Source organism: Aquarana catesbeiana, linkage group LG01 (genome assembly GCF_042186555.1).
Source record: "Aquarana catesbeiana isolate 2022-GZ linkage group LG01, ASM4218655v1, whole genome shotgun sequence".
Classification (NCBI taxonomy): Eukaryota; Metazoa; Chordata; class Amphibia; order Anura; family Ranidae; genus Aquarana; species Aquarana catesbeiana.
Window position 1 is genome coordinate 874,942,818 of NC_133324.1, and position 20,169 is coordinate 874,962,986.

The 20,169-nt window shown below is 45.4% G+C and overlaps 1 protein-coding gene across 1 annotated transcript in view; it reads right to left on the reverse strand.

The window, feature by feature from the left end:
• The window catches only part of LOC141117341 (proton channel OTOP1-like), a 67,010-nt gene that overhangs the window by 40,226 nt on the left and 6,615 nt on the right, over positions 1-20,169 (reverse strand). The window contains exon 3 of the mRNA XM_073610157.1: positions 10,828-10,964. Coding sequence (XP_073466258.1) covers positions 10,828-10,964 — 137 coding nt within the window. The remainder of the gene's footprint in view (positions 1-10,827; positions 10,965-20,169) is intronic.

A 20,169-nucleotide genomic window follows, 5' to 3' on the forward strand; every position in this document is an offset into this window, starting at 1 on the left:
GGATCCGAGCAGCCGGGCACCCAGCGGCTCGGGCCTAGCCGGTGGCCATCTTGGTCCTCCCAAGGCCTCAGCACTCCGCCGGCCACCCGGAGACCATCCCCACACTTCCCAGTAGGACCCACCAGGACCTCGGTCCCAGCTGACCCCCCCCCTAGCCCAGCACCAGTACCCACGCCACAGTACACCCACCGTGACTCGGGCCTTGACCATCGGCCATCTTGGTCCACCCACTCGGCAGCTACCACCTCCACCTGGAGCTCATCCCAACCCCCTAGCAGGTAGTCCGGGACCTACCCCACCAACATCCACCCACAGGACCTAGCCACCTCCGAGGTCGTGCATCAGGACAGATCACGACACAGGCTCAGCCCGTCGGCCATATTGGTCCACCCAGTGCGGCCGCAACTACCTCCACCCGGAGCTCATCCCGGACACCCACCCCAGCAGGTTAGTACCGGGACCCGGTCCCCCCCCACCAGGCCTGTCTGGCCTACTCCAGACAGCATAACCGCAGCCGCCGTCCAATCACTCGCTCTCTAGTTATTAGACTCGGGGGACAGACCACGGCTGCGGCCTAGCTCCTGCCACCCAGCACCCACTCCTGTCCAGAGGGCCCCCGTGCCCCTACACCTGGAACACCCCCTCCTCTACACCGGACCTCACTACGTGGGCACAGGCTACCACCAGAGACTTTGGACCTGATCAGCGCCCATCTTAAATCCTCCGAGACCCAGCCGCAGCACTATTCCAACCAGTAAGTAGCGACCAGACCCCCCGTACCCCTCCCCCCCTCCCCCCACCGTCATCCTCCAGACCATCCTGTACAGGTAAGCCACCAGGGTACCTAATGTTGATCCAGGGTCCTTGGATCCGATCGCCCCTCGGGGGGTCAGGAAGGAATTTTTCCTCTACTGAAGCAATTGGCCAGCTCAGCTAGGGGTTTTTTCGCCTTCTTCTGGATCAACGGGAGGGTGGTTAGGTAGCCCTCCATCTCCTCCATCTTCTTCCTTCAGCAACTTTTGCCCTCACCATGTGCATTTTCAAGTACACAGCGGAGGCCCTCCATAGGTTGAAAACTGGTTCAACTCTACCAACCGCCACTCAAAAAAGACTAAAAAAAGAAAAATTACTAAGGACCAACCTACAAGCAACCATCAATTACAGGGAGACACCAATCCAACTACAACAGCTAGCTGATCAACACCAGATCGGCAGTCAAGCACAGACCGGAAATCCACGACTTCATCATCGAAAACAACATTGATTGCCTCTTCATTACGGAAAGCTGGCTAACATCCGACTGCAATACCATCCTAACTGAATTGGTACCTGAGAACTACAGCATCCTAACGGAGCATAGAATAGGAAAAAAAGGAGGAGGCCTAGCAGTGATCTTCAAATCGCACCTTGCCTTCACCAAACCAACTTCACAGAACTCAGTGCCTTTCATGGAGATGCTCCCTCTGCATCTTCAAACACCACCCAAAGACACCATTCACATATTACTATGCTACAGACCACCAGGACCAAAGACCAATCTCCCTACACCACTCACTGAACTTATTTCAATGCACACCCTGAAAACCAAAAACCTTCTGGTACTTGGAGACTTCAACCTTTGGGCAAACTCTACCCAAGACCCTATTGTGACCGCCTGGATCAACCAACTGGAAGAACTAGGTCTTCAACAGCTGATAAATACTCCTACGCATGGTTCAGGACACACTCTAGACTTCATCTTCCAACAGAATATGGACATCAACATATTCGACAACACACCACTACCATGGACGGACCACCACGCTATTAAATTTAAAATCACCTTTAACACCACCCTCCAAAAACATAAACACGCAACAACAACACACTGGAACAGATCTCAGAAGAGGCTGCACTCTGAACTCTTCAAAACCACATTATCAAACAAAATACAATCGCTAAACTCAAACCTCTCAACGGAACAAACACTCAACTCCCTAAACAAGGTACTACTACAAACAGCAGACTCAGTAGCGCCAAAACGCAGAACACTCATCCGCAAAAAAAACTCAAGATGGTTTAATTGCACTCTCACCCTACTCAAGCAGGAACGTAGAAGAGCTGAAAGAGCGTGGAGAAGGAATCCTACCAAGGAAAACCATACAAACTACAAAGTACTAACGGTGAAATACCACAAAGCAATCTTCACAGCCAAACAAGAACATTTTTCGAATATCATCTCAACTGCCAAAAACCGGCCGCGGGAACTTTTCAAAATAGTCGCCCAGTCAATGAACCCGTCCTGCTTAGAGCCCCCAGCAAACGATACTCAAGAATTCTGCAATGAGTTATCAAATTTCTTTATCGACAAAATCGACAACATCCGAAAATCTATCCAACAGAAAAAAACAACCAACCTCACCCAAGCAAAGCAAAAAGAGGACATCAACACGAACATCACACAACCGCCAGACTTCTTCTTGACCCCGATTACCACTGACACAACTAAAACCATTATGAAAAGCCTTCGAGACAGCACATCACCAAATGACATCATTCCCACGAAACTCCTGAAAGAATGCTCCGACATCCTGGCTCCCACCATAACACACCTCATAAATCAGTCGTTCAAAGAAGGGATTGTGCCAACCTCCCTCAAGCAGGGCACCATCAAACCCCTGCTAAAGAAACCCAATCTCGACCCCAAGGACCCTAACCACCGCAGACCAATAACAAGCCTTAACACCATCTCCAAGATTATGGAGAAAGCGGTAGTACAACAGTTACAACACCACCTGGACACACATCAACTTCTGGACACTCTACAATCAGGCTTCCGCCCAGGCCATGGCACAGAAACGGCACTTCTAAAAATATGGGATGATGCCCTCAAAGCTGCAGATGACGGAGAATCATGTCTCCTGATACTGCTAGACCTTAGTGCAGCATTTGATACAGTGGACCACAATACTCTACTGGTCCGCCTCACAGAAGTTGCAGGAGCCACAGATTTGAGTCTAAAATGGTTTGCATCCTTCTTAGAGAATCGCTCTCAGACAGTGAAACTTGGAGCATTCACCTCTGACACCCAGACAACTTCCTGTGGAGTCCCCCAGGGTTCACCTTTGTCGCCAGTGCTATTCAACATCTACATCCGCCCACTTCTCAAAATCATCAAAAAATCAGACCTCTGCTTCCACTCATACGCTGACGATACCCAAATCTACTTTTGCATCACCGGACAAAAAGACCACCATCATCAACTAGAGCAATGTCTCACTTTGATAGATGACTGGATGACCATCAGTTCCCTCAAACTCAACGGGTCAAAAACAGAACTTCTCCTCCTAAACACTAACCAAAATCCCAAAACCAAGATTCCATGGATACCTCCCACCATCTTTGGACAGACCATCTCCCTGAGCACCAAAGCCAAGAGTCTCGGAGTTATCTTTGACTCAGAAATGACAATGGATGCACAAGTAGGATCAGTAGTTAGCGGATCTCACCATCTCCTCCGCCTGCTACGCAGACTCATTCCCTTTATCCCAGAAAAGGACAAAGCAGCAGTAGTTGGAACAATCATCAATTCCCGTCTTGACTACGCAAACTCACTCTACATAGGCTTACCCCAATATCAGCTTGCGCGCCTACAGGCCATTCAAAACACGGCGGCAAGACTGCTAACAGGAAAAAAACCCTGAGAGTCCATCTCCCCATCTCTGAGGAGCCTACATTGGCTAATGGTAAAGAATCGGATCACATTCAAGACCCTCTGCCTCACCCACAAATGCATACAAGGAAACGCCCCTCAATATCTCAGAGAGAAAATAAGACACTACACACCCAATTGCAATCTGCGATCATCCAACCAAAACCTCCTCCTCGTTCCCAAATAACGCTACAAAGCAAGGGGAGAACGCAGATTCACAGTCCAGGGACCTAGGCTATGGAATATTCTTCCGACTCACATCCGCATGGAAGAAAACCATCTGGCCTTCAGGAAAAAACTAAAAACCTTCCTCTTCTAAGAAGCTGCTTAGACACAAAACGCATTTAGCGCCTTGAGGCGATTCAGTTCGCATTTGCAGCGCTTTAAAAATCATTCATTCATGTCACCATAAGAGCCCCCCTTTACATTAGATGTCACCATCAGAGTCCTCCTTTACATTAGATGTCCCCATCAGATGTCATCATCAGAGTCCCCCTTTACATTCGATGTCACCATTAGAGCCCCCCTTTACATTTGATGTCCCCATCAGAGTCCTCCTTTACATTAGATGTCCCCATCAGAGTCATCCTTTACATTAGATGTCACCATGAGAGCCCCCCTTTACATTAGATGTCACCATCAGAGTCCTCCTTTACATTAGATGTCATCATCAGAGTCCTCCTTTACATTCAATGTCACCGTCAGAGCCCCCCTTTACATTTGATGTCCCCATCAGAGTCCTCCTTTACATTAGTTGTCACCATCAGAGTGCCCCTTTGCATTAGATGTCCCCCATCAGAGTCCTCCTTTATATTAGATGTCTCCAACAGAGTCCCCCCTTACATTAGATGTCACCATCAGAGTCCTCCTTTACATTAGAAGTCCCAATCAAAGCCCCCTCTACATTAGATGTCACCATCAGAGCCCCCCTTTACATTAGATATCCCCATCAGAGCCCTCTTTACATTAGATTTCCCCATCAGAGTCCCCCTTTACACCAGATGTCCCCATCAGAGTCCCCCTTTCTAGCAAATGTCACCATCAGAGTCCCCTTTCAGCAGATGTCACCATCAGAGTCCCCTTTCAGCAGATGTCACCAACAGAGCCCCCCCTTATATTAGATGTCACCATCAGAGTCCTCCTTTACATTAGAAGTCCCAATCAAAGCCCCCTTTACATTAGATGTCACAATCAGAGCCCCCCTTTACATTAGATTTCCCCATCAGAGTCCTCATTTACATTAGATGTCACCATCAGAGTCCTCCTTTACATTAGATGTCCCCATCAGAGTCCTCCCTTTACATTAGATGTCCCCATCAAAGTCCTCCTTTACATTAGATGTCCCCATCAGAGTCCTCCTTTACATTAGATGTCCCCATCAGAGTCCTCCTTTACATTAGATGTCCCCATCAGAGTCCTCCTTTACATTAGATGTCCCCATCAGAGTCCTCCTTTACATTAGATGTCCCCATCAGATTCCTCCTTTACATTAGAATTCCCCATCAGAGTCCTCCTCTACAGCAGATGTCCCCATCAGAGCCCCCTTTACATTAGATATCACCATCAGAGTCCTCCCTTACAGCAGAAATCCCAATCAAAGCCCCTTTACATTAGATGTCACCATCAAAGCCCCCTTTACATTAGATGTCACCATCAGAGCCCCCCTTTACATTAGATGTCCCCATCAGAGACCCCCTTTACATTAGATATCCCCATCAGAGCCCCCTTTACATTAGATTTCCCCATCAGAGTCCCTCTTTACAGCAGATGTCCCCATCAGAGTCCCCCTTTCCAGCAGATGTCACCATCAGAGTCCCCTTTACAGCAGATGTCACCAACAGAGCCCCCCTTTACATTAGATTTCCCCATCAGAGTCCTCCTTTACATTAGATGTCCCCATCAGAGTCCCCCTTTACCTTAGATGTCCCATCAGAGTCCCCTTCACAGCAGATGTCACCATCAGAGCCCCCCTTTACATTAGATGTCCCTATCAGAGTTCCCTTTACATTAGATGTCATCATCAGAGTCCTCCTTTACATCACATGTCACCATCGGAGCCCCCCTTTACAGTAGATGTCCCCATCAGAGCTCCCCTTTAAATTAGATGTCATCATCAGAGTCCTCCTTTACATTAGATGTCACCATCAGAGTCCTCCTTTATATTAGATGTCACCATCAGAGTCCCCCTTTACATTAGATGTCCCCATCAGAGTCCCACTTTACATTAGATGTCACCATCAGAGTCCTCCTTTACATTAGATGTCCCTATCAGAGCCCCCTTTACATTAAATGTCACCATCAGAGTCCCCTTTTGCATTATATGTCACCATCAGAGCTCCCCTTTACATTAGATGTCACCATCAGAGTCCTCCTTTACATTAGATGTCCCCATCAGAGCCCCCCTTTACATTAGATGTCATCATCAGAGTCCTCCTTTACATCACATGTCACCATCAGAGTCCCCCTTTACAGAAGTCCCCATCAGAGCCCCCCTTTACATTAGATATCACCATCAGAGTCCTCATTTACATTAGATTTCCTCATCAGAGCCCCCTTTACATTAGATGTCCCCATTAGAGTCCTCCTTTACATTAGATGTCCTGTCCCCATCAGAGCCCCCCTTTACATTAGATGTCCCCATCAGAGCCCCCCTTTACAGCAGATGTCCCCATCAGGGTCCTCCTTTACATCAGATGTCCCCATCAGAGCCCCCCTTTACTGCAGATGTCTCCATTAGAGTCCCCCTTTACAGCAGATGTCCCCATCAGAGTCCTCCTTTACATTAGGTGCCCCCATGAGAGCCCCCCCCTTTACATCAGATGTCCCCCCTATCCCCCTCACCCCCTCGTACTCACAGATCTCACACAAGTCGCCTGTCATCCACCTTCGGACTTGTCGGGTTGAGTCAGAGAAACCGGAAGTGAAGGCACAGGACCCGCCAATCACACACCTCAGCAAGGAACAATGCTATAGAGGCAATGTTCAGGGCGAGAGCTCAGCGCCCTGAGGACTTTCTAAAGAAAGCCAATAAAGCTTCTTCTTTGCAATCATGTGATTGCAAACACGTCATGCTTCCCATAGCAGCTGTGTGTCTGGCACCCTGCACACACTTAAAGAGCCATTTTTTTTTAGTGATTGCAGCATGTCATGCTTCCCATGCACCTGTTTGTCTGGCATCCCGCACACACTTAAAGGGTCAGTATTTTATTTTTATTTTTAATTTTTTTATGATTAGTAGCTTGGGGGGGGGCACTGCGCCCCCTATGGGCGGGCCGCCACTGGTCCTAAACCTATAGAATTAAATAATGAGCTGCCTAAGCTAACTAAAAATAAAGCAACAAGAGGCAAGTTGTCCCTAACAGGGACCTTCAGGAGTGACAGAAAATGGGTCAGTTCACTGAAAAGGGGTCAACTCTAACAGCTCACACCTCATGAAGACAACCTAGAAATGTCTCCATAGTATTTACTGGCACATGGCAGGGAGATGGAGCGCAATGTCCTGGTTAAGGTCAAAGAGAACTACCCTAAGGAGAAAAGAGGCTGTGGGCCTCAAGACAACTTTCTCTCTGCGTAGCACCAGAAAAGGCTCTGTAAGAGATAAATCTGCTAGTTGGCACAGGTGATGGCTACAAGGAAAGGAGTGAGAGTGGGGCAAAGGAATCTTTATAATATTTTCAAAGGGCAGTTTTTGAAGAGCTGACAGATTAGGCTGAGATCCCATGGTGTCACTGGTGGATGTAAAAGTGGAGCTGTGTGAGCTACACCCCGGACAATGTTTTTCACCGAAGAAGAAAAGGAACGTCTTTGAAAAGAATCAAGAGGGCCATGATCTGACCTTTAACAGTACTTAGGCCAATTGTTGATCCAAACCAGACCTGAGAAAGTCTAGGATGTGTTCCATGGAGTACCTCCTGGGAAGGAAATTCCAAATGTTCTAGTACGTTAATTGTGAGATAATCTTCCATTGGCAACAAAGTCTCTCACACTGAAAGGGTGTCCAAGACTCCTCCCCAGCCTGTCAGGCTGGCGTTAATCTTGGGAACCTTCCAGGACCATAGAAAGAAGGATTTCAAAGCTGGAATTTCTGAGCCACCGGGCCAGGGATAACTTGGTACTGGGCATCAAAAGAATATGATTGTCTAGGGAATGTGTCTACTTGGTCCACCCAGCCCAAAAGTTTAGTTGCAATGGTAGGGAGTGGAATTAGGCTTATGGATTCGCCTTGACGAAGACAACCATCAAGCCAAGAACATTCATGCGTAGACAGAGGGTTAGTCAGCTCTTAGGCTCCAGAGTCCAAACTTGGGAATGGAGAGGCAGGAGAAAAACCCCGGACCAAGCAATATCTAGAAAGAGACCTATATACTCCAAGCAAAGAGTTGGTTCCAGTGCTGCAGAGTCTGAACAGTTTGATGGACATTGGCAGACTATCCCTGTGCTGACTGTTCTCTCAGGAGAAGCTTGTTAAAGTGATTGTAAGGGTTTTTTTTGTTTTTTTTTAATAACAAACATGTTATACTTACCTGCTTTGTGCAGCCCCTATCTTCTTCTCCTGGGGTGCCCCCGCGGCGCTCCTGGCTCCTCCTCTTCATCGGGTGCCCCCACGGAGAGCTTCTTTCCCTGGAGGGCACAGGTGCGGGGGCGCTCACGAGTCCTGCTGCTGCATCCATTGACACAGACAGCAGCACTCGGCCTCCGCCCCCCCTCCGTCCTCATTGGATAGATTGATATGGCTCCCGCTGCTGTCAATCAACTCCAGTGACACGGGATGTCACTGGAGTTGATTGACAGCAGCGGGAGCCAATGACTCCTGCTGCTATCAATCTATCCAATGAGGACGGAGACAGCGGCTGGAGTCGCTGGGCTTGTGCACATCGCTGGAATGATCGGGCTCAGGTAAGAAAAAGGGGGGCTCGGGGGGCAGCTGCAGCACAGGTTTTTCACCTTAATGCATACAATGCATTAAGGTGAAAAACCTTGAAACATTACGACCCCTTTCAAGTATCCCATTATGGGTATGCCCTGTGAACAAAGTAGTGCAAGTACAGGGACTAGCACCTTAGTGAAGGCCCAAGGTCGTGTAGTGGACAGACCAAAGGGAAGGGCAATGAAATGGTAGGGATGCATGTCCTCAGCAAAATGCAGGTAGGGTTGATGCACTGAAAAGATGGGGAAATGCAAGTAGGCAGCCTTTATGTCCACGGAGGCCAAAAAGTCCTCTGGAAGGAGGAAAGCAATGATTGACCGGATAGATTTCAAGTGGAGTGTTCACACTTAAATGAAGACATTGAGCTCCTTTAGCCCCTTTGCTTCAGGAACAAGTTCAAATAGAAACCCTGAAATCTTGCTTTTTTTGAGACCATGGCTATGACTCCCAGAAAGGCAAACCAGCATGGAGGTCTGGTTATCTTTTAATGATGTTGGCAGATTGAAAAAATAAAGCTGGATGGAGGCAGAGCTTGAACTTCTAGCTTGTAGCCCCAGGACACCATGTCCTTCAATCATGTATCCAACAGTATGTTCAGCCCAGGTGGTAGCAAAGGCTAACAGATGTCCCTTCACATTAAGGAGTGCAGGCATCTCCTCATTGTAAGAAGGACTTGCTCACTGGATAGAAGCTTTGTGCAGTGCATGGCACTTCTCTTCCTATGACTACCTTGGTAGGGTTGTCCACCATAAAAACGCTTGCCATCAAGAGTATACACAATAGGTGTTTGTGCGCTGATATTCTGCAAACCAGCATTTGAGCCAAAGGGTCCTCTGCATTGCACAGAGACACATTGTAGGTATTAGGCATATGATATCCGCATGTCCATCAACACAGTAGTGCAGAGCAACACGCATACGTTCCAATTGCTAGAAAATAGAGGACCACTTAAGATTGATCTGGGATCTCTAGACATGTCCTTGGACCATACACCCAGGATTTATGCAAGATGGACATGTCAGAAGGGACAGGTTGCATGGCAGGGCCTGCTAGGGAGAATAGTGCTTTGGAAAGGGCTTCTAGTCTTTTATCCACAGGATCTTTAAACACTGTAATGTCCTTAGCAGGGACAGTCAGTCTTGTTAAGCCAAGAAATGGCTATATGCACAATGGGAATGGTGCACTTTTAAAGAAATGCCTCCTCAATGCGGTACTGATGTGGATACCACAATTCTACAATCTGATTGTACATCTATCTACAACTATGCAGTGCTAGGGCCTGCCAGATTGTGCACAAATTGAATAAATTGTTTAGGTAGGACATCACTTCATGTGTCACATGTAAATTACACTTGTAAATCTAAGTGTTATTGTAAAGAGATTGAACAATCAGATTGTATGGCCAGCTTTAAGGAATTGCCTTCATATATGCATATGGGCAGTGTGACATGGCAAGACTCTGTCACTATGGAAATAGGTTGAAAAAGGACGCAGAGTTTGCATGGGCAGGGCTACAGAGCTAGGGTTGCCACCTCATCCCTTTAACACTGAACACATATGAGGCCAATTTAATGCAGATGAGTGACCAAGTGAGTTTAATTACCACCTTAATCAGCCACAGAACCTGTGTAATCAATATATGTTTGGGTTTAAAGGGATGAGGTGGCAACCCTATACAGAGCATATATTTTGAGAGGAGAAATCTGCCATGGCAGCTTCAGCCTATAAAATATCATTTGGCGCAGTGGTCCCCACTTTTTCCTTATTTTTCCACAACAGGATGGCTTCGCTAGGTCCAAGAGACACACAGCAAGAGCCAAAAATCTGTAGATTGAGCAATAAGAATCTAAAGTCAATGGGTATGTTAGGCTACAAGAACTAATTAAAAAGTACCCAGAGACATAAACCTTCTGCTGTCTCTTCATATCCATACTATAAATTTGGGGTAAATAATTACACAGTACAAGCAACTACTGGGCAGTAATAACATGTGGAGATAAAAAGCCTAATGATAGGACAACGTCATAGGAATATAGCCTACCTAACAATTAAGGTTCAATTACAAGAACAATTGGCAATTTATTGTGTGGATTAGATACAATCAGACATGATTCTTATGTGCAGATTAAAAAGGATACCTACACAAAAATCTCCACATACCTCTTGCAGGTTTTAGTGTTAATTGGTAATGATATAGGAATTCTCCTACCTGTAAAAGAGTGTGGATGGTGTGAGTCACAGGAAATATCCCCTCTGTTATGGATAAACATTCAGAGTACCCAATGTAGTAGCCAATTTTGAATGAATCCAAAATAAGCGTAATAACTGCAAATAGTGTAATACCACCTGCAATTGAAAAAAATAGTGTACATGTCATTCAAATATTAAAGCAGAGCTGTAGGCAGATAAAGAGGACTCATATTATCTGTTCTATCTTACTCAGAGAGTGGCTCAATTAATTGCAGATTTAGTTAATTAACTAAACTGGAGAGTTAAAGGCCATATTCAGCCTAAGCCTATCTCTTAAAGCAGTTGTAAACCCCACTTGGTAATTTTTAGCTACAGGTAAGCCTATAATAAAGCTTACCTGTAGGTAAAATGAATATCTCCAAAAAATGCACCGTTTAGGAGATATTCACCCTGCATGAAGCCAGTGACATCACTGGCGCATGCACTCTGAAGGTCCTGCATACCTTGCCGGAACTTCAGAGCTTCGTGCTGAAATCGAAAGGCTCCCGCGTGCATGTGCGAGAGTGATGTCCGGCCAATCACAGCACCAAGCTCGCGAACCCGGAAGAAAGAAAGGGGGAACATGTCAGCCCTCTCAGCGGTGACTTTACAGCGCTGGAGGGCTTCATTCCAAGGTGAGTATTTCATAATATGCTAGTATGCAATGCATACTAGCACATTATGCCATTGCCTTGCAGGGTTTTTTTTTTTTTTTTTTTTTAACATCCACAGTTTACAACCGCTTTAAATTAGGCACGCAGTTCCTTATTTGAAGATACCACTAAATGTCATCTTTCCCACCTGCATAGGATTCACACATATTTGCTGCATTACTGCAAGTAAACTGATACATGCATTATGTCACAAATGAATGGGCTGCTATCACACCACAACTAAACTTTTAATGCACCTGCACATTTTTTTTACAGTGCACTACAATGTACAGGTGCCTCACATCTATGTATCTTAGTGTGCTGAAATGCAAGTCTGTTGTGGTGCTTTGGGGATGCAACAACTTTGGGTGTACATGTGCCAACTGGTAGGCTAGGAACTTCTGCCAGTATCCTGCATGGGCATGCTTGTTTGAGTGAAAGCGCATGCCGGATTGTTGTTCGGACATGTGCAGGCACACACATCCAATTCCATAACTGGTGTCAAATGCCCTTTTTAAAGAAAGGAGTAGCGACAGATGGCTGCTGGATGATCCTTAGTTAGTCCATGAACCCTGCTTCCATATTCCTTGATCTTAAGCTTATACAGATTTCCTGTTACTGACTTAGCCTTCCCTTGAATTTCCCTCTGTCTGATACCTGGATGTGACCTCAGCTCGTTTAAGGACTGCTCTACTGCTCAACCATGTATAACTCGACTTGTCTCCTGATCACTCCATTATCTCCAATACTACGGACCACCCATGTATGACCTTGGTCTGGCTTCCAAGCTTGTCTCTCTCATCTACATCCTACTGAAATTATGTGTGTGACCTTGGCTTCGCCCTCGATCTCGACACTGCTATTTTTTAGTTCTTCCTTGTTGGTCCTATCTTGCATAATGTCTGACTACTTCGGGAGTCAGCATCCTGCCAGCTGCTACCTGATCTGCTCCTTTTTAGTGTTTCTCAACGATCGCTCCGAGACCCCCATATCCCAGCTAGAGAGTTACTCTGCTGACCATTTCCAGGAGCAGCTACTAGTGAACTGGACATTTGGCATCCATTCCATTTCGGGTCTTGTTCTTCTAGTCACTACCTCTATGGGTATCTGGACCAGAGCCACAAGAGAAGCCCTTTCCCTCACTTCGGCCTCTAACCAGGTACATGACAGTGGGTTTGGATTCCCATACAAGTCTGTAGAAATGGAACACCCTTTTAAACAGCTCAAATGCAGGTCAGGAGATCAACTGCAGGTCCAATGCTCCTGTCAATGAATTCTGAATGATCTCAGAAACATCTCATACTAATGTCAAACTGCTACTATCAACACAATCCCAAAACCTCTCAACACCTGCCTATAGAGGGTTGTCACAGACATAGGTATCCCCAGTTAAGGGTTTTCCCTTATCTTCTACTCTGGAAACCACTCAACATTTTTGGTTTTCCCTTCACTTCCTGTCTTGGGAACAATGGTCATCAGAACTAAAGTAAAATTGCCTTTACATACACTTTACTTCAAAAGTTTAGCTTTCATTGGTACCATCTAAGGTATAAATCTGACCTTAGGCTATTCTGAGGTATAAATCTGACCTTAAACACTAATGCCGTGTACACACGGGCAGACTTTTCGACCGGACTGGTCCGACGGACCGAATCCGGCAGACAATCCGACTGTGTGTGTGCTCCATCGGACCTGCAGTGGACTATTTCGGTCAAAATCTGACGGACTTTAGATTTGAAGCATGTTTCAAATCCTTCCGACGGACTCGAGTCTGGTCGAAAAATCCGCTCGTCTGTATGCTAGTTTGACGGACGAAAACCCACGCTAGGGCAGCTATTGGCTACTGGCTACTAACTTCCTTATTTTAGTCCGGTCGTACGTCATCACGTACGAATCCGTCGGACTTTGGTGTGATCATGTGTAGGCAAGTCCGTTTGTTCAAAAGTCCGTCAAAAATCCGTCGAAAGTCCGTCGGACCAGTCTGGTCGAAAAGTTCGCCCGTGTGTACGCGGCATTAGGCTATGATCTGTTAGATCAACTGCATTTCAATACAGCTATATAGTATGAGTGGGAATCTTATGACTGAATTTAATCTGCATTGATCTGGTAGGCCCTCATACTGCAAAGTAGTTGGTAAATTTTGTTGATTTCATGATCTGACAAACCAACATTTGGCTGGGAATAGCCAGCTTCACAATACTCATAAACATGAGATAACAGCCATTTGATTCACCCATTTTTCTGTCATACTTGGTGATAATACCACCCCCAACCATCAGCTACTTGCCTTTTTCCCTGTACTTTAAATACACAAGAATGTTCACTTGATCTGTTTAGGAGCATACAGACAGGAGAGCCTTAGTGCATCATCAAATTTATGGACATAATATGCCCACCACCTTCCTTGGAAGGCTTAGGCATTGATTTACTAAAACTGGAGAGTGCAAAATTTGGTGTAGCTCTGCATGGAAACCAATTAGCTCCCAGTTTTTTTTGTCAAAGCTTAATTGAACAAGCTGAAGGTAAAAGTTGATTGGCTACCATGCACAGCTCCAACAGATTTTGCACTCTCCAGTTTTAATAAATCAACCCCATAGTTTTGCAGTAAGCCACACATAAATGATTTATTGCTTTGTTGTCTAAGAAATGGAAAGGATAGAGTTAAGAAAGGAATCCAAAGAGGTGACGTTATATAACTGGATGTTATTTAGGTACATAACTCTTGCCACTCTAAGCTCCACCTCATCCAATAGGCCTCACCTTTTTTCTGTACAGCGTACAGTCAAAGGATCATTCCACTGCCTTGTCCATTTGCCTATTTATATTCAGTAACACAGTTACGCACTGTCCATGATATTTGTTTTCTATTTACATGAATAGTTACATTTTCAGGACAAGCTTTCAGGGCATACCCCTTCTAAGGCAGAGGTCTCGAACTAGGGCCCAGGGGCCAGATGTGGCCCTCTACTTGCTTTTATCTGGCCCTCAAGGCACTATTACATCCACTGATACCAATAATGGGGCATAATTCCCCCCACTGACACCAATGAACGGGCACAATTTCTCCCAATGACACCAAGAATGGGACACAATGAAGGGGCACAATTTCTTCCAATGACACCAATGATGGGACACAATTTCTCCTTATTACACCAATGAAGGGGCACAATTCCTCCCACCGACACCAAAAATAGGACACAATTTCTCCCAATAACACCAACAATGGCATCCAATAACTCCAATGATGGGCACAATTCCTCCCAGGACACCAAAGATGTGACATTGCAACTCCCCTGTGAGTTTTCAATGCACACAGACGTTAGGATCTTCTAATGGCCACAGTCTGGCCCTCCTAAAATCTGAAGGACAGTAAACTGGCCCTTTGTTTAGAAGGTTTGCAGACCCCTGCTCTAAGGTATAGACAGTACTGATACAGGTTTAGCAAATTGTTAAGGGGAATCTGCAAGACAACAATCTTTCCTTCTAATTAACATTGCTAAAACCTTCTGTTTTAGTACTGCTTGGACCTTCGAAGAAGGGGGTAAACTCTGAAAGCTTGTCCTGAAAATGTAACTGCTAGTGGGAATAAAAGAAGTGTCATGAACATTACTCAACATTTCCTAGGTCTTTCCCATCCTCAGGGAAAGATCTGAAGGAGGATCTTTCCCTGAGGATGGGAAAGACCTAGGAAATGTCATGTGACCTCTGAACAGCAATGCTTAAATAAGTGGGTGAATATCCTCACTTCCTATCATCATCCTTAAAGATTCCAGGTTGAGTTTTAAGTCATCTGTGTTTAAAGCTTGCGAGTTGGTAAGCACACTCTACAGCTACGGTGGTCGGGTTATCACTTTTTGTTTTACGTGCACATCAGGGTGTTTGTTGCAACTAAGTGTCCACATGTGATACTCAGACATACTACACTATGGCCAGTTTTCTTGTTCTTTCTCTCCTTTTGGTATATATGTACTGAGGGAACGGTGATCTGATCCTGGAGAGAGCGGAAGTATTTACTACACCCAAAAGGCCTGGGCTGGGTTTTAAGCCATCTGCTCATACTGCTTGCTGTTTGGTAAGCGCAATTTACAGTCACGGTGGTCGGGCACCTCACTATATATTTTTCATACACTATGGTGTTTGGGAGATCCTTAGCGCCTTTGTTTGATGCCCACAGAAAAACATTTTTTGGACATTTATTCTCTTTTAGCGCAGTTTTTTAATTTGAATAGGAATACTTGAGTGTTTAAGTCTATGAAGATATAACAGATTGATTTGTGCATGCATTTATGAACTTTATACGTATTCTTTGGACTTCACAATTATAGACACAGCGATTTTGGGTGTTTTATTACATGTTTTATGTAAGATATATTAAGTTTAGTTGCGCTACCAGAGAGAACACTTAACAGTCATATTCTCTTTTTTTTTTTTTTTTTTTTTTTTTAGGCTTTTAGCTTAGTACATTAAAAGTTAAAGGTAAAATTTCTTACTACTTGTTGATTTTGTTTAAAAATTGGACCATAAAAATTACATTTAGATCGGTTACACTCTGCAATAAGGAATCCTACCCTGTTTTCATACAGGTGGCATGCAGTTTTGAAAGCAACAGGAATTCTGTAGTATACTGAAATTGTTTTTAAACACCATTTCAGATTATTTTCAATGAAGTTGGACAATTCAGCATTTAAAGTGGTTGTAAGGTAAAAGGTGTTGATGGCCTTTGCTATTTTGCTGAGAAATAGTAAATAAAAGATTTTTTTTTTTCCTCTGCCACAAATGCAGGGATTATACATGCAGTAGTCCCCACAGTATAAACCTCAATTCCATTAAAAATAATTGATTTTTAAAAGGTCAGTCTCTCCAAAGCTGATATTTTAGCTACAGGTGGGCGCTGATGTTGTTTAGAAAGTTCCCGAAACTTTTCCAACCCACTATAGAGCCTCACTACACATAGATTTAAAAAAGGAAATTAATCCAACAAGGCACAGCTTTCTGATTTCAGCCAGTATTCAGGGACATTTTGTGAAGCATTTTTTAGGCCCCTTTCACACGATCGGACCGTTGTCAGTTTTGATGGTGGACCAGAACGGGCGCTCCATGTTAGCCTATGGAGCGACGGATGTCAGCGGAGACATGTCCGCTGACATCCGACCCGGTCCGATCCACAAAAAGCAGACGGATGGCCCTACGTCCAGATCCGTCGCTGGCGGATCGGATCGGGTGAGATCTGATGAAAACGGACATGCTGTCTGTTTTCATCCGATCCCTCCATAGAAACCAGCGGCGCCTGACAAGCCCCTCCCCGCTCAGTGAGCAGAGAGGGACCTGTCATCCGCCGGCTCAGCGGAGATCAACGGACTGATCTCCCGCTGAGCCGGCGGACTGAGGCGGGCTCCGTGGAAATGGAGTCCGCCTCGTGTGAATGAGGGCTTAAAGATAAGGAATGCAGTGTTTGGATTTTATAACCACTTCAGCCCCGAATTTACCCTCTTCCTGATCAGAGCACTTTTTGCGATTCGGCACTGTGTTGCTTTAACTGACAATTGCGCGGTCGTGCGACGTGGCTCCCAAACAAAATTGACATCCTTTTTTTCCCCACAAATAGAGCTTTCTTTTGGTGGTATTTGATCACCCCTGCGCTTTTTATTTTTTGCGCTATAAACAAAAAAAGAGCAAAAATTCTGAAATAAAACGCATTATTTTTTACTTTTTGCTATAATAAATATCCCCCAAAAATATATGAAAAAAAAAATTTTTTCCTCAGTTTAGGCCGATACGTATTCTACATATTTTTGGTAAAAAAAATCGCAATAAGCGATTATTGATCGGTTTGCGCAAAAGTTATAGTGTTTACAAAATAGGGGATAGTTTTATGGCATTTTTATTAATAATTTTTTTTTTTTTTTAAATGGTGGTGATTTTTATTGTGACTGCGACATTATTGCGGACATGTCGGACATTTTTGACACATTTTTGGGACCATTGTCATTTATACAGCAATCAGTGCTATACAAATGCACTGATTCCTGTGTAAATGACACTGGCAGTGAAGGGGTTAACCACCAGGTGGCAGTTTAGGGGTTAAGTGTGTCCTAGGGGCGTGTTTCTAACTGTGAGGGGCGTGGCTGTGTGTGACACGTGACTGATCTCTGCTTCGATGACAGGGAGCAGAGATCAGTGACACTGTCACTAGGCAGAACGGTGAGATGCTTGTTTACATTAGCATCTCCCCGTTCTTCCTCCCCGTGAGGCGATCACGGGTATCCCCGCTGCCATCGAGTCCGTGGGACCCGCAACCCGACTCACGGAGCTTGCCGCGGGCGCTCGCACGTGCCGCTGGCCGCCTCTTAAAGGGGAACGTACAGGTACGTGATTTTGCCTGCACGAGCCCTTTTGCCGCAGTATATCTGCGTGAGGCGGTCGGCAAGCGGATAAACTTGCATTTGCTGTTGCTTTTGCCATGCAAAATCGATTGTATCTCAAATGCATCCCAAACTGATTTCATATGGACCTGCTACTGACTTCAAAAGCAAGCCATTGTTCGGGTTTGTTCTATACTTTCCTTACTCTTTACTTGCTTCTCTGTTGGAAGTTCATGTACATTAGTCATAGGGTTTCAGTTTTGACCATGCAATAAAAGACAGTCCAACATTACAGAGAGAGAGTTTGCCTTGTCTCTCTGTGCTTGTGCAAGTTTCCTCCTGGTACTCCAGTTTAATCCCACACCCCAAAGACTTGCTAGCAGGTTAACTGACCCTACTATGTGTATGTATGCATGTGAAATGGGGACCTTAGATTGTAAGCGCCTTGAGGACAGGGAATGATCTGCAGTATATAAACAGCATTGCATAAATTGTGTGCACCATATAAATAAACAGTAAAGTGTGCAAATCAGAAAAGTTGAAGAAGTGGTTAAAGTGGTTGTAAAGCCTAAACATTTTCTACCTTAAATAATTCCTTGCATTAAAGCTGAGGTCCAATCTAAAAAAACATGTATACATTAACATTTTCTTTGAAATAAATTAAACATAGAAAAAAAATCTTTTACTTACCAGAAACCCCTGTTGCTATGCAGTCTTCCTAATCTGCCTTCCTATTCCGCAGAGCTGTTCGGTTACTTCCTCCTCTTCGGCGAGCTGCCCCATTGTCTTCTGGGACCTGTGTGTGTCCCAGAAGATGACAGGGCCATTCACAAAGTGGCGCGCGACTCGTGCATGCGCAATAGGAAACGGGCAGTGAAGCCGCAAGGTTCCACTGCCTGTTTCCCTTAGGATGGCGGCGCCGGCACCCGAGCCGATGGACGGATCGGCCTCGGGGGACCGACATCGCTGGCTTGCTGGACAGGTAAGTGCCCTTATTAAAAGTCAGCAGCTACAGTGTCAGTAGTTGCTGACTTTATAAAAAAAAAAAAATGGCTGGAACACCGCTTTAAGGTAAAAAATGTTTAGGTGTCAGCATCCCCCCTCACCCCCCTTCTATCTACTTGAGCCCTCATTCGATCCAGCGCCATGCACCTCTGCAGCTCTTCTCTCCCCTCACTTCTGGGTCTCGCTGGCCTTGCTGGGGCACCAGGAGCCATTGGTTTCCAGTGCTGTCAATCAAAACCAGTGACAAAGGAGCGGGGGGTGGGGCAGAGTCCAGTTGTCTGTGTCAATGGACGCAGCAGTGGGGCTCGGGTGCGGGCGCACACGAGTGTCCCCATGGGAAGCAGCTTCCCATGGGGTCACTGGACAGAGGGGAGGGGCCAGGAGCACCGGCAGGGGACCCGAAAAGAGGAGGTTTGCGGCTGCTCTGTGCAATTCCATTGCACAGAGCAGGTAAGTATAGAGATGTTTGTTGTTTTATTTATTTTTTTATTTACCTTTACAATCACTTTAATTTTGTACACATGTTCTAGATCAGTTATTTAAAGCAACAAAGGGGTTTATTTGCTAAAGCTGGAGAGTGCAAAGTCAAGTTCACTTCTGCATAGAAACCAATCAGTTCCCAGATTTTATTGCCAAAGCCTAATTGAACAAACTGAGTTTAGAAGGTGATTGGTTTCTATGCAGATATGAGCCTGATTTTGCACTCTCCAGCTTAACCACTAGCCGACCAGCCGCCGTCATTATACTGCGGCAGGTCGTCTCTCTCCCGCAAATCACCGTAGCTGTACGTCGGCCCTTTAAACAGCTATAGCAGGCGGGGGACCCGATTTGCGTGGCTGGCGGTCATGAGAGCCAGAACGGGTATTTGTGTGTATGTGTAAACACACAAATCCCTGTTCTGTCAGGAGAGACAGATCGTCTGTTCCTACAAAGTAGGAACAGCGATATGTCTCCTCCTATAGTCAGTCCCATCCCCCCACAGTAAGAAACACAAACGAGGGAACACATTTAACCCCTCGATTGCCCCCTAGTGTTAACCACTTCCCTGCCAGTGACATTTACACAGTAATCAGTGCATTTTTATAGCACTGATCACTGTATAAATGTCAATAGTTCCAAAAATGTGTCAAAGGTGTCTGATCTGTCCGCCGCAATGTCGCAGTTCCGATAAAAATCTCAGATTGCCGCCATTACTAGTAAAAAAAAAAAAAAAAAATCATAAAAATGCCATAAATCTATCCCCTATTTTGACGCTATAACTTTTGAGCAAACCAATCAATATTTGCTTATTGCGATTTTTTA